General features: G+C 40.6%; 1 protein-coding gene across 3 annotated transcripts; it reads right to left on the bottom strand.

The window, feature by feature from the left end:
* Window positions 1–3,434: 3,434 nt before the first annotated feature.
* Window positions 3,435–12,113, bottom strand: LDHA (lactate dehydrogenase A; the record flags this gene model as incomplete). 3 transcript variants are annotated; one of them, XM_079708964.1, is made up of 7 exons in its annotated part: window positions 3,435–4,170; window positions 4,875–4,998; window positions 7,014–7,131; window positions 7,791–7,964; window positions 8,997–9,170; window positions 10,136–10,253; window positions 11,973–12,113. In XM_079708964.1, the coding sequence occupies 7 exons, from the start codon at window positions 12,096–12,098 to the stop codon at window positions 4,006–4,008; spliced, it is 999 nt and encodes a 332-aa protein (XP_079565090.1). In that variant the 3' UTR covers window positions 3,435–4,005. The 3 variants fall into 3 exon arrangements, with proteins under 3 accessions (XP_079565090.1, XP_079565092.1, XP_079565091.1); XM_079708966.1 differs by lacking the exon at window positions 4,875–4,998 and having other exon boundaries at window positions 3,435–4,048; window positions 7,037–7,131; window positions 11,973–12,098; XM_079708965.1 differs by lacking the exon at window positions 8,997–9,170 and having other exon boundaries at window positions 11,973–12,098.
* Window positions 12,114–12,602: the final 489 nt, after the last annotated feature.

Raw genomic sequence — 12,602 nt, 5'->3', positions numbered from 1 at the left:
TTTGAGAACCTGATAGAGATAATGCAATTTCAGTGAAATCAAAGTCCCTGAATTAATCACACTCATACCTACCGATGTACTAACCACACTGAACATCTAAGGAACTACCTCTTGAGTTTGCAGAATTTTGGAGCCAGGAGCAGGGGGAAGCCAAAGAAAAAAATTCCTGGTCGAGGAGTGGAACACGGACCAGTCTATCTATCCGTATTAGGGACTGGGGAACCAACAGGTTTTTAAAGGTTCTCCCTGCCCCCAGCCACCATTTTCGCTCCAGTCCCAGTCACTCACAAACGCTTAGCGTGGCGCAACAGTACAGACAGCCCGAATGCGCAAGTCACGGCCGTTTGGCTGCTTTTTAAAGTTACACCAGGAAAAAAAGACGGCAAAGTCCGTTGAGGCGTGAAGCCCAGCGACAGTTACTCCCTGAACCGTTACGCAAGCACGCTCCCACGCATGGCTCTCCTCCGTCAGCACGCAAGCTCCGCCCCCGGCCAGCCCGGGCGCAGGCGCATTGGCTCAGGCTTGTCCTCTGGCCCGAGGGGGTTCCGCGCCACCTGTGGTTATGTTCTCTTAATATCGGTAGGTGGAATCCTAGACGGTCTTGAAGAGTGTGCAAGAGAGGGATATTGGCGTGTTGTTTCATTTCCTTCAGCGGGCCTAGGCTTCGGACTGATTTTAGGGCGAAGCTTTTTGGAGGCCAGACTACCACGTGGTGGGCAAGGGGCCAGGCTCGAAGTCGTCGTGGGAAAGAACTCTCCTGGGAGCGCCCCATAATCTCCAGTGGACCAGCTAAAACCAGCATCCAGAGGCCAGTCCTTCCAAATCTGAATTGATAGTAGCTAGTGGAGGCGAGATTGAAGATGGGCAGCTATCTTGGGACATATATGGCAGAGCTCAAGGCCTGAACGGACCTAACTTACCTCTCTATGAGAGGGCATGCTGAAGGGACCTGGGCCCCGAGGACGAAAAGGAATTTAAGGAAAGAGCAGACTTGGGAATGATCAGCCTGAGTTTCAGAAACAAACTTTTCAATGCACTTACATGCCCTTGTCCGAGCGTTTATTTGCAGGAATTTTAAAAATTATGATTAAGTTCTATAACTTCAGGACTGAGTGGTGAAATAAAGTTTGAATTTCTCTTGAGAACAGAGGGTAGTAATGAAAAGGAAAGGCCATGTCTAGTTTTCTAAGGGTGAGTTTAATTTATGCCAAGGATTTATAACTCACAGAAGGGGACACAACCTCCTTTGTCATCTTTTGTCATCACTTGCATTTGAATCCTTTTCAGAATCTAAAGGATAATCTATTTTCTGTATCAAAGCCAGTAGTTTGGTTTTTTTTTGTTGTTGTTGTTTTTTTTTTTTTTTTGCGGTACACGGGCCTCTCACTGTTGTGGCCTCTCCCGTTGCGGAGCACAGGCTCCGGATGCGCAGGCTCAGCGGCCATGGCTCACGGGCCCAGCCGCTCCGCGGCATGTGGGATTTTCCCAGACCGGGGCACGAACCCGTGTCCCCTGCATCGGCAGGCGGACTCTCAACCACTGCGCCACCAGGGAAGCCCAGTAGTTTGTTTTTAATGTGGGTTAGATCATGCAGTGAGGCTGCTTAAAACCCTTCAATGGCTTTCCATTACACTTAACCAGTTTTTACCACAACTTAAGAGACATTCGAGACTTGGCCACCTTCCAACTTCATCTCAAGACACTCACCACACTTCCCTCCAGCTTTTGGACAGCTTTTTCCTGTTCCATATATCTGGAAAGTTCTTCCCCAGCCCCTCTCAAAGTTGATTCCTCATTTTCAGTTTCGAACATAAATGGCACTTCCTCTAGCTTTCCTTGACTAATGTCTCAACTACCATCGGCTCCCTACATCTCTCCTGTTTCTCTTATGGCGCTTTTCACAACCTACTACCAGCCCCAAGCAAGGGGTTCACAGGAGTGGCAGTGACTGTTGGTCCTGTACTACCACTTGCTTGTGTGCTTCCTTCCACAGCAGCTCCTGGCCCTTGTACCTCATTTACCACAGGGCTGTGAGCGAGAGACAGCTGCTCTGGATGACCTCCAGATTCAAGCTCTACACCTGCCTCAGGCCAAAAGAGGGGTCATTTTAGTAGTGACCAAACTCCAGCTCTAGGTGAAGAGGCTCTTCATTCATACCTGCCCAAGGCACATGTTCTGAATGTCCCCTTTGCTTCCTCCACTAACTGGCAACTTGTGTGAAATGAGTCTAAGTCCTGCCTAATCCACTTCCCAAGGTTATTAAGACTAAAATTAGATCATATAACAGTAAAATCAGGGCTCCTAGCAGAGTTGGCCTACCCTTGCCTGGCGCAGGAAGGTGCAAGGTGAACATGGAACACATAATGTACCAGAAAGTAAGGAAGCTTTGTAAGATTAAATCTGAAAATTCATGAAAGATTAGTTTAATAAATCTGTTAAGCATTTTTTGTCACGTTGATACTGGCTAATTTATTGTATGAAATAATAAGAAGTAAGGGTAAATACTTTTTTTTTTTTTAAAGACTGAAGATGCGTCAAAGTCTACAGAAGGCTATAGGAATAATTACACATTTCTTTGGGGGGTAATTAAAAAGTTCTTAGATAGTGGTAATAGCTGCACAACTATGTGAATCCACAGAATTGTACACTTTAAAAGGGTGAATTTTGTGCGATGTAAATTATATCTTAAGGCTGTTATTTTTTTCAAAGCCTACAGGAAAGCAAATCCTATTATAACAGCTAATTGTCAAGCCTATGTAGGTTAGTCCTGTCCTTCTACATTTGAGACACATTAAAAAACAAAACAAAACATAATTCTTTCCCTTATCTAGCTCTCAAGAAGGAAACTTCGGAAAAAAAATCCTGGAGGAGTGATGACCATAAAGTTGTTCTAGTTAACCTCTATAAGTATGGTTTTTAGGCCTGGAGAAGGTCACAGTTATAGAAATATTTTAAGGGAAATCTAAAGAAAATTTTTGAGTAGACAACCACCAGGACTGTTTGGTTTAAAATTGTTAAGTACCATTATGTTACTGCCTCCAGAGAGTAAAGGTTCTTAAAAATTTCTGTCCCCCTGTAGTGGCAAAGTACCACTGCTTATGTTCAGTTGGCAAATAATGTTTTTTACATTCATGTACAGAATGTTACCTGTGTGAACTGTAGGGTACAAGTTATGATTAGCACTATAATCAAGTTATCTCATAATACTTTGGGCCTTAGTATATTAAAACGATTACAATGGAAATGGTAACAAAACAGCTAGTCAATCTAGTCACACCCTTAATACATTAGTTCTTATTAAAGTCTGGTCATTAGAAACAGTACCCCTTAAAAAATCATCATAGTGTTGCCCAAGAATAACCTAATGGCTCCCATTAATGTAATCAACAAATAACATCTTTATCACTTTGTATCTTAATAAATTAGCAGAGTAGTCACTGTTCAAGGTTTATTTATTGTTTTAGTTGGTGTAACAGAGAGTTGGCTGCATCATTTATGTTGATTTTTCTTTTTTACATTACATGGCAATGTATACTATTCTGATACATATAGTACATAAAATAAGATTCTTTAGAACAGTTATGCACAAGACATGCAATACTGGATTTATAATCAATCCCAGAATGTGATTAATTGCAGAAAAAAAAGTTGGACTAGGCATCTTGGCTAAAGGAACCAGGAGTTATATAACACAGAGTTAAATACGCATCTGGTTTGAAGGGCAACTGCAGCATCTGCAACATTGTCAGTGGTACCTCTTGACGAAATAGAACTATTTTACACGAACCAGTTTAGGACCACACAAGATAAGTGCCATGCAGCATCAGGATACAGCTGCAGGGTTTTATGAACCATTCCTATTGCTAATGTTAGGAAACTGATGTTTTTCCTAGGCTGTCTTAACATTACTGCTTTAGTCACAGATCAGATATAAAGGACAATATGCACAACCTCCAACTAAAATCCTGTTGTAGCCTAGACAGTGAAGTGGTATGATATTAGACTTTAAAACTGCAGCTCCTTCTGGATCCCCCAAAGTGTATCTGCACTCTTCTTCAAACACGCCTGTTCCTCAGGAGTCAGAGTCACTTTCACAACATCTGAGATTCCATTCTGTCCCAAGACGCAAGGAACACTAAGGAAGACATCCTCTTTTATTCCATACAAACCCTGAGGACAAAAATGAAAAATATTTTACGTTTTTTCTATGCATTCTGGGATCTCCCAAGAATTTCATTCTTTACAATTATGAAGCTTACTTAATACAACTTGATAAGTAGAAATTGCTTTCCAGATTTTCAGTTAGGATGTAATGAACAGTGTAAAAGAAAGTCATTAACATAGCAGCAAGATTTCCATTCTAAAAGAAAACCTAACTGATTGCCATTATCCATCGTATTTGCAATTTATTTTTGGCTGCCCCGCGAGACTCGTGGGATGTTAGTTCCCCAACCAGGGATCAAACCTGGGCCCTCAGCAGTGAGAGCACAGGGTCCCAACCACTGGACTGCCAGGGAATTCCCTGTTTTTATTGTATAACACTTTAGTAACTCTAACTTGACTGTGATTTCTGTTTTTCCCAAAGGAAAAAATTTGTTTTATAGTCTTCCACCCATCTCAACAAAACTGAGTAGAGTTTTTCAGTCAACAAGTTATCAAGTATCTATGTGCTGAACACAGTATTGGTGGACATTAATCCTAAAGCTCAACCATGTCTTTGCAGAAAAGAAAGTTGCAGGTGCATTAATTTATTTCACTTAAATCAATGATTGAGGACTTAACATTAATCTAATTGCTTTCTCAGAAGTTTTTTTTTCCTTTAAAGAACAGGAAATAATGGCATTCAAGTAAAACCTATTACTACATAGACCTACCTTAATCATGGTGGAAATCGGATGCACCCGCCTAAGATTCTTCATTATACTTTCTGCCAAATCTGCCACAGATAGTCCAATGGCCCAGGATGTGTAGCCTTTCAGTTTGATCACCTCATAGGCACTGTAGGGTAGGGAAGTGTAGGGAAGGACAGGGAAGGGTAGGAAAAGTAGGGTGGGAGGAACAAAGAAAAAGCTTTCACTGAACATATGCTTTATAATAAACCATTTTTATAGTAAATAATACTATATAAATAATATAGTAAAGTTGCATTATATACCTAAGTGTAACCTTTGCACATGTATGCCAGGATATTATGTATGGGTATGTTCACAACAGTATTATGGTAATAGCAAAAACCTGGCAACATGCCCAATGCTCTCCAAAAGGAGAATGGATAAACTGTGGTATACTCATACAATGGAATATCACATAGCTGTGAAAATAAATAACTGCAGCCACATGCAACAAAATGGATGATTCTTATAAATGCAATACTGAATTTAAAAATGCAAATCCGAGAAGATTACATATAGCATGCTTGACTTGGGATTATCTCAAGAGTGTGTATGTTGCGGGAGGCGTACACAGGGATCAGTGGGAGGAGCACAGAATTCACTCGTTTCCAAGCACCAGCAGACTACTAACTCCAACTCAACAAACGCTAGTTAGTTGACAGCGACTGTCAATGCTTCTTGGGTTGGATGATGGGTTAACAGGTTTTAACTAAACAAATACAAATAAGAGGGCCTTGCCTACACCCATCATGATTCATTCTCCAATTCCATAAACTTGAGATCCACACATGGCTACCTTACTTAAAGTAGATAATGCCACTAAGTTGAAAGTTTCCCTATTTGAACCATTTCTGACAGTTAACGATTATTTTCATTTTTTGTACCATTATGAATATATATACCTTGCTTAAAACTTTCTAATCATCTGAATAAATAAGAAGCTAGCTGTGTTTCTATTCAGAGACTATTATAAGTTTTTTAAAATTAATTAATTTATTTATTTATTGCTGCGTTGGGTCTTCGTTGCTGCGCACGGGCTTTCTCTAGTTGAGGCGAGCAGGGGCTACCCTTCATTGCAGTGCTCGGGCTTCTCATTGCAGTGGCTTCTCTTGTTACGGAGCATGGGCTCTAGGCCCGCAGGCTTCAGTAGTTGTGGCATGCAGGCTCAGTAGTTGTGGCTCATGGGCTCTAGAGCGCAGGCTCAGTAGTTCTGGTGCACAGGCTTAGTTGCTCTGCAGAATGTGGGATTTTCCCGGAGCAGGGCTCAAACCCTGTGTCCCCTGCGTTGGCAGGTGGATTCTTAACCACTGTACCACCAGGGAAGTCCCTATATAAGATTTTAAAATTCTGATTCATAACTAAATGAATCATATGCTTTTGAAGTAAAGACTGAATCTCAAATAGGGTAGACTTAATCTAACTTGATTTATCTTAGTTTACATTACAAATACAGAAAAGATTTATCATACTATAAATTGATAATTATGGCAAATAAAGATAGACTGTAGCACTAATGTCTGCGATTTTTGTTACTTTTCTATTTATTTTTACGAATGCTCATTAACAACTAGAAATGAACAACTGTAAAGATGAGGGAAAGATTCATAGATGTATAAAGCCATACAGAGATTCAGCATCTGTCTTCACAGCCCTTCAATAGTTGCGTCAATCTCTGCATTTACACCAAGGCTTCCTTGACTGTCCCAGCTGTACGTGGTCTTTCTCTCCTCTAACTGTTGATTGGCAAGTCAGCATGCACTACTGCCTTGAATATCTCTTTGTGGCCTTAATTGCCATTTTAATATTTGACCACGTTATAATGTCTGCGATTTTTAATCCCTTTACCTGTTTTATATTATAAGCTTTAACAAAGCTTTAGAAAACATGTTTTCTGACAACCAAATGCAAATGCTATTAAACTTTTAATCTTTTTTTTTTTTTGGCCACACCATATGGCTTGTAGGATCTTAGTTCCCCGACCAGGGATTGAACCCACGTATGCAACAGTGAACGTGCAGAGTCCTAACCATTGGACCTCCAGGGAATTCCCCAAACTTTTAATCTTTTAAATAAAAATAATAAGTTTCAACCTTCTGTGTTACAAATTATGAGATCTATTACCTGTCAACCACCTGTTTGTGAACTGCTTTCCAGTGTTCCTTATCTGCATCAGTGCCTAATTCGGGGTGCAGATTCTTCAGGGAGACACCAGCAACATTCATTCCACTCCATACAGGCACTAAAAGAAATAGTACAGAATTTATTTATTCCCATGCACCAGCCAGCAGACTAGTAATTCTGACCCATTCTTCTAAAATTGTCTTTTCTTATCTAAGGAGGATTATCTCCTTTTGGTAGGTGGTCAAGACTACCAATACTCTAACTTTTAGATTTTCATTGATTAGATTATGTAAAGCTAAGAATTTTCACTATATTCGAATCTGTTTTCCTAACTTGAGATACTATGAGATCATAAGAGGAATTTTCTTGGCATAAGGAACTGAGAACTCTGCACAAATTATAACATCTCTCAACTGTGGTAATAGATTTCTTTCTCATACACTCCACTTGGATTGGCTTACCTTTTCAGGGACAAGCAATTTGAGTCCAAATAGCTGTGATATTAAATGAAGTATCCTAAACACTATCATCTTATTTAATATGTCCATTATAATAAATAAATTTCATTCCCCATCCCTTATACCAAAAAATGTCATACAAAATGGCTAAAATCTTAGCAATTCTTAGCATACAATTATACCAAAAGGTAAGATTTCTGGAAACCATCTACCCTAATGAATGGATATTTGATTTAGGCTCTGATTTAGTAACGATACTCCTGTCAATTTTTTTTACACAATTTCTTGAAAACAATAAGAGAAAATAAGTTATGCTTACCACTAGAGTCTCCATGCTCCCCAAGGATCCATCCATGACAGCTTAATGAGTGAACTCCCAGCCTTTCCCCCATGAGGTAACGGAACCGGGCTGAATCCAAATTGCAACCGCTTCCAATAACACGGTTTTTGGGAAAGCCGCTTATCTTCCAAGCCACATAGGTCAAGATATCCACTGTGAAGAAAATATTTAGGCACAGATACTACGTGAATCATTAGATAAGGACTGAGTACTCAGGATACATGGCTCTGTATAGATCTTGATATTGATCATGACCAATCAATATTTTTGTTAATATTTTTAAGCCTCTATACTGTGTATAATATAGCAAATACATTAAGTATTCAAGAAGTGTAGTTTAATGAAAATAAGTTGTGCATCAATAACACATTATTGGGACTTCCCTGGTGGTGCAGTGGTTGAGAATCTCCCTGCCAGTGCAGGGGACACGGGTTCAAGCCCTGGTCCCGGAAGATCCCACAGGTGGCAGAACAACGAAGCCCGTGTGCCACAACTACTAAGCCAGCGCTCTAGAGCCCACGAGCCACAACTACTGAGCCTGCAAGCCACAACTACTGAAGCCCGTGCACCTAGAGCCCATGCTCCGCAACAAAAGAAGCCACCGCAATGAGAAGCCTGTGCACCGCAATGAAGAGTCGCCCCTGCTCGCCTCAACTAGAGAAAGCCCGTGCACAGCAACGAAGACCCAATGCAGCCAAAAATAATTTTAAAAATTAAACAACATATTATTCATAAACTTATCCCTTATCCAAGATCTTCTTAGGCAAGTAACAAATTTTAAAGTGCAGACTACATTAACGGCATTGTATCCCTTTTAATGTTTTAAACTTAACTATTTTACAAAAACACAAACTCACTCTCAGGAGGAAAATGAAAAATATGAGAAATAAATATATATACAGATTATGATATATATTGATACTATCAGTTTTACTCTATCTTTTTTTTTTTTTTTTTTGCAGTATGCGGGCCTCTCACTGTGGTGGCCTCTCCCGTTGCGGAGCACAGGCTCCGGACACGCAAGCTTAGCAGCCATGGCTCATGGGCCTAGCCGCTCCGCGGCATGTGGGATCCTCCCAGACCGGGGCACGAACCCGCGTCCCCTGCATTGGCAGGCGGACTCCCAACCACTGTGCCACCAGGGAAGCCCTAGCTCATCTATTTTTATGCCATTAAAAGTCTCACCTGGATTGGAAACAACAAGCAACTTGCAGTTTGGGCTGTATTTTACAACATTAGGAATGATGAATTTAAAGATGTTCACATTACGCTGGACCAAATTAAGACGGCTTTCTCCCTCCTGCTGACGTGCCCCAGCTGTGATAATAACCAGCCTGGAGTTTGCTGTCACGCTATAGTCTAGACAAAAGAGAAACAATAACCAGATTAAGGCCTTCAAGAAAACTCCAGCAAAAGTTTGTTCCATTAACTTTTTTAACGGACAGTTTTATCAGTGTTTTGCATATATGGCATATATGCCCAGACTCCTCCTTTTTGGAGTTCTATCACTGTGGCCACTTACATGGAGGAAGAATACATCAACACCTTCCTTGTATTCTGGTTTTAGTTATGTGGTTGGCTTTATATAACTATGACTGGGGGGAGCTGAAAGAAATTAAATTTATTTCATAGTCATATCAAATGAGACACATCCCCCAATGTGTCACCTGAGGTCAATGCTCACACTCTTCCACACTCCTATTTCTACTTAACTACTTAATTGTGGTCATACCAGCTCAGGGATAGGGTCTTTTTTTTTTTTTTTAAGCAGGGGCAACTGTACACTTATGAAGCATGTCTTGCTTCTAGATACCCTATGGCACAGGATGGTTAACCCTGGGTTGAAGATAATGAAGGGAGTCACCTATCAGATAGATGGTCAATGATTTTCATGTGTCAAAACAGACTCTATTAGGGCCTGTGTCTGTTTCCTGGCTGGTAATTTTAAAGTGTGATAGGGTTAAGCCAAGAATATCTGCTGAACAGACTCATTTACCCTAGTCTCAACCTTGTGTTACTGTATGAAAGGAAGCAGTGGAAGTAAGTATATTTAAATATTTGAAGCAATATGGTAAAATATGGACCTACAAAGCTTTGCTAATTACATTCTAATTCAGATGCTTTCCACACCATGGACGAACTGGATTTCCATTTAAAACCATTTGCTGGAAATTCAAACATTGATATCCATAGGTACCAATGCAAAATTGTTCAAAGGCTCTCTTATCCTGTATAAAAAAGAAATCTTTGAAGAGCTAGGATTCTCAAGCCTGATAAAGAATTAAGTCTAGCATAGAGTGTAATACAAACATGTTGAAATCAACCTTTGCCAGAGACGATTTTTGGTGTTCTAAGGAAAAGGCTGCCATGTTGGAGATCCATCATCTCTCCCTTCAGTTTGTCTTCTATGACATCAACAAGAGCAAGTTCATCTGCCAAGTCCTAAAAGACAAAAAATTTTCAGTTCAATGGAAAATTCCTATTTCCAAACTTTTAGAAGGGCATGCAAAATTTCTATATTTCTGGAATAGGAGAGTTCAGCTACTTTATTAAGTATTATCAGGACATACCTCAAAGTAGAGGCAGGCCTCCATTTAAGAGCTGACTCCCAGATGACCTATACATAGGAAAAAGCACTGACCCTCTCTCCAATCATCTCTCCTCATTGGAGCAACCTCTGCAGGAGGTCCACCACTACTGTACAGAAGCACAACACTGGATTGGCAGTGACTAACAACCAATTATGTAAAACTGCTCTATTTAGTCTCTCAAATTCAGTTTTACACATTGATTTTAGGTTGTTAGCCATTAAATAGATGATACTGATTAGGATTAAGACTTTAAAAAGTGATATTCTGGATCATTCCCTGGTTACACGTTTTCCATATATTAACCAACACCAACAGTTTTATTACATAAAGACAGATTTGTGCATTACAAAATGTTGGTGAAAAATAGCCTTCCAGATGAACCTTTAAAAGTTCATAGGTGCATCTCAGACAAGGAGCACCAGCAACAGCTTTAATACAAATGGAATGAGGACTATAACCACAGAGGTATACTAGCTGAGCTGCAGATCTACCCTTAATCATCTACAGTATAATGAGTGGTCTGGCAGTTACTCTTAGCCACACCTGAGTTGGGGGCATCACAGGTGTTTCATAGGCTTGGGAAAAATAAATGACATCAATTTCTGAACCAATGGGGAAAGAATAAGAGTTGGTATACTATGTGGTCTAAGAACATATAGAGCAACCTGTGTAGTTACAAGACCTTTGCATAGCTCATTTCTGCCTTCAGTCCCTTCTCATTTCAATCCTTTTCTGTTCAGAATCCAGAATTCATCATTTCACTCTCTTATTAGGAACTCCAAACCTGAACTTAAAATGAATTAATTTATGTATTTTTGGCTGTGTTGGGTTTTCGTTGCTGTGTACGCACTTCCTTTAGTTGCAGCGAAGGGGGGCTACTCTTCATTGTGGTGTGCGTGCTTCTCACTGTGGTGTCTTCCCTTGTTGTGGAGCACGGGCTCTAGAGAGCAGGCTCAACACTTGTGGCGCACGGGCTTAGTTGCTCCGTGGCATGTGGGATCTTCCCGGACCAGGGCTCAAACCCGTGTCCCCTGCATTGGCAGGTGGATTCTTAACCACTGTGCCACCAGGGAAGTCCCCCAAAGTACTTTTTATTCATTCACAAGTTCTCTTTTTCTAATTAAATTTTAGCTCCATAATTGGTACCAAAACTGCTATCCAAGGAGGGGGGCAGAGGGGATTAACATGGGTGGAAGACTTCCCACATTCAGTTTAATTTTTACCACGTATATATATCAATTTCAATTCCAAAATTACTTTTAAATAATTTTAGCTTGTTTAAAGGCATGGACTCTACTTTTTCATTTGTAGGAAACTAATGCAGGTTAATAAAGCACAGTGAATTTAAGAAACTGGGTCTCCAGCCTAAAAACCTTTCATTTTTGTAGTTTAGATACTCTTTTGGTATAGCATCATGTTTTACAAGTTTGTTTCACATAAAGTTCTTTGAATGAGTGCACGAACCTAAATATCTGTATGTACAATGTGATAATGCAATTCTTGGAGAGTGAGTGGAGGATGGATGGAGTCAAGGTATCCTTGGCTTCCAGAGTGATAGGCTCTCACTTACCTTCATTAAGATACTGATGGCACAGGCCATGCCAACAGCACCAACACCAACCACTGTAATCTTATTGTGGGGGGCATGTTCTTCCTTAAGAAGATTCTGAATCAGCTGATCCTTGAGAGTTGCCATATTGGACTTAGAACCGAAAGGAATCTATAAGGGGAAAAACATGCACTGTCACTGCATCCTCTTTAAACTAACGCTTATTAACCAAAAGGTGTTCTGAAAAAGCTTCTTTTGCTTCCTTTTGGGGTAGCTGCCACTAAAAATCACAAGAGATGACTAAAAAGGGGGAGGGAAAAAAACTTAAAGACAGACAAAGGAGAATTGAAAGGCCTAATGCCAGGATCTGGTCTGACTAGGATCTTGGTGTAAACGTCCTCACCTTGGTGTGGAAAAAAAATATTGACGTTTGGGTGTAAGTATAGCCTCCTGAGGGCTCACTCATCTTGACTTGTTAAGTCCAAGTGGAGCTGGCCTTTCCTCAAACAAGATCACTGTGAGCCGCCCGCCCAACTCTACTCCCGTCACCAGGACTCCTGCCAAGCCCCTTCAGGACCACAGGTACGTGAGTAAAGGGCCTTCGACGGCCTCACCGCGTTGCCCAGCGCCAAGGTGAGCTCTGCTCATGCG

This window comes from Hyperoodon ampullatus (assembly GCF_949752795.1).
Source record: "Hyperoodon ampullatus genome assembly, chromosome: 7".
NCBI lineage: Eukaryota > Metazoa > Chordata > Mammalia > Artiodactyla > Ziphiidae > Hyperoodon > Hyperoodon ampullatus.
Note: the sequence above shows the minus strand (reverse complement) of the source record. Positions and strands in the feature narration are given on the sequence as shown.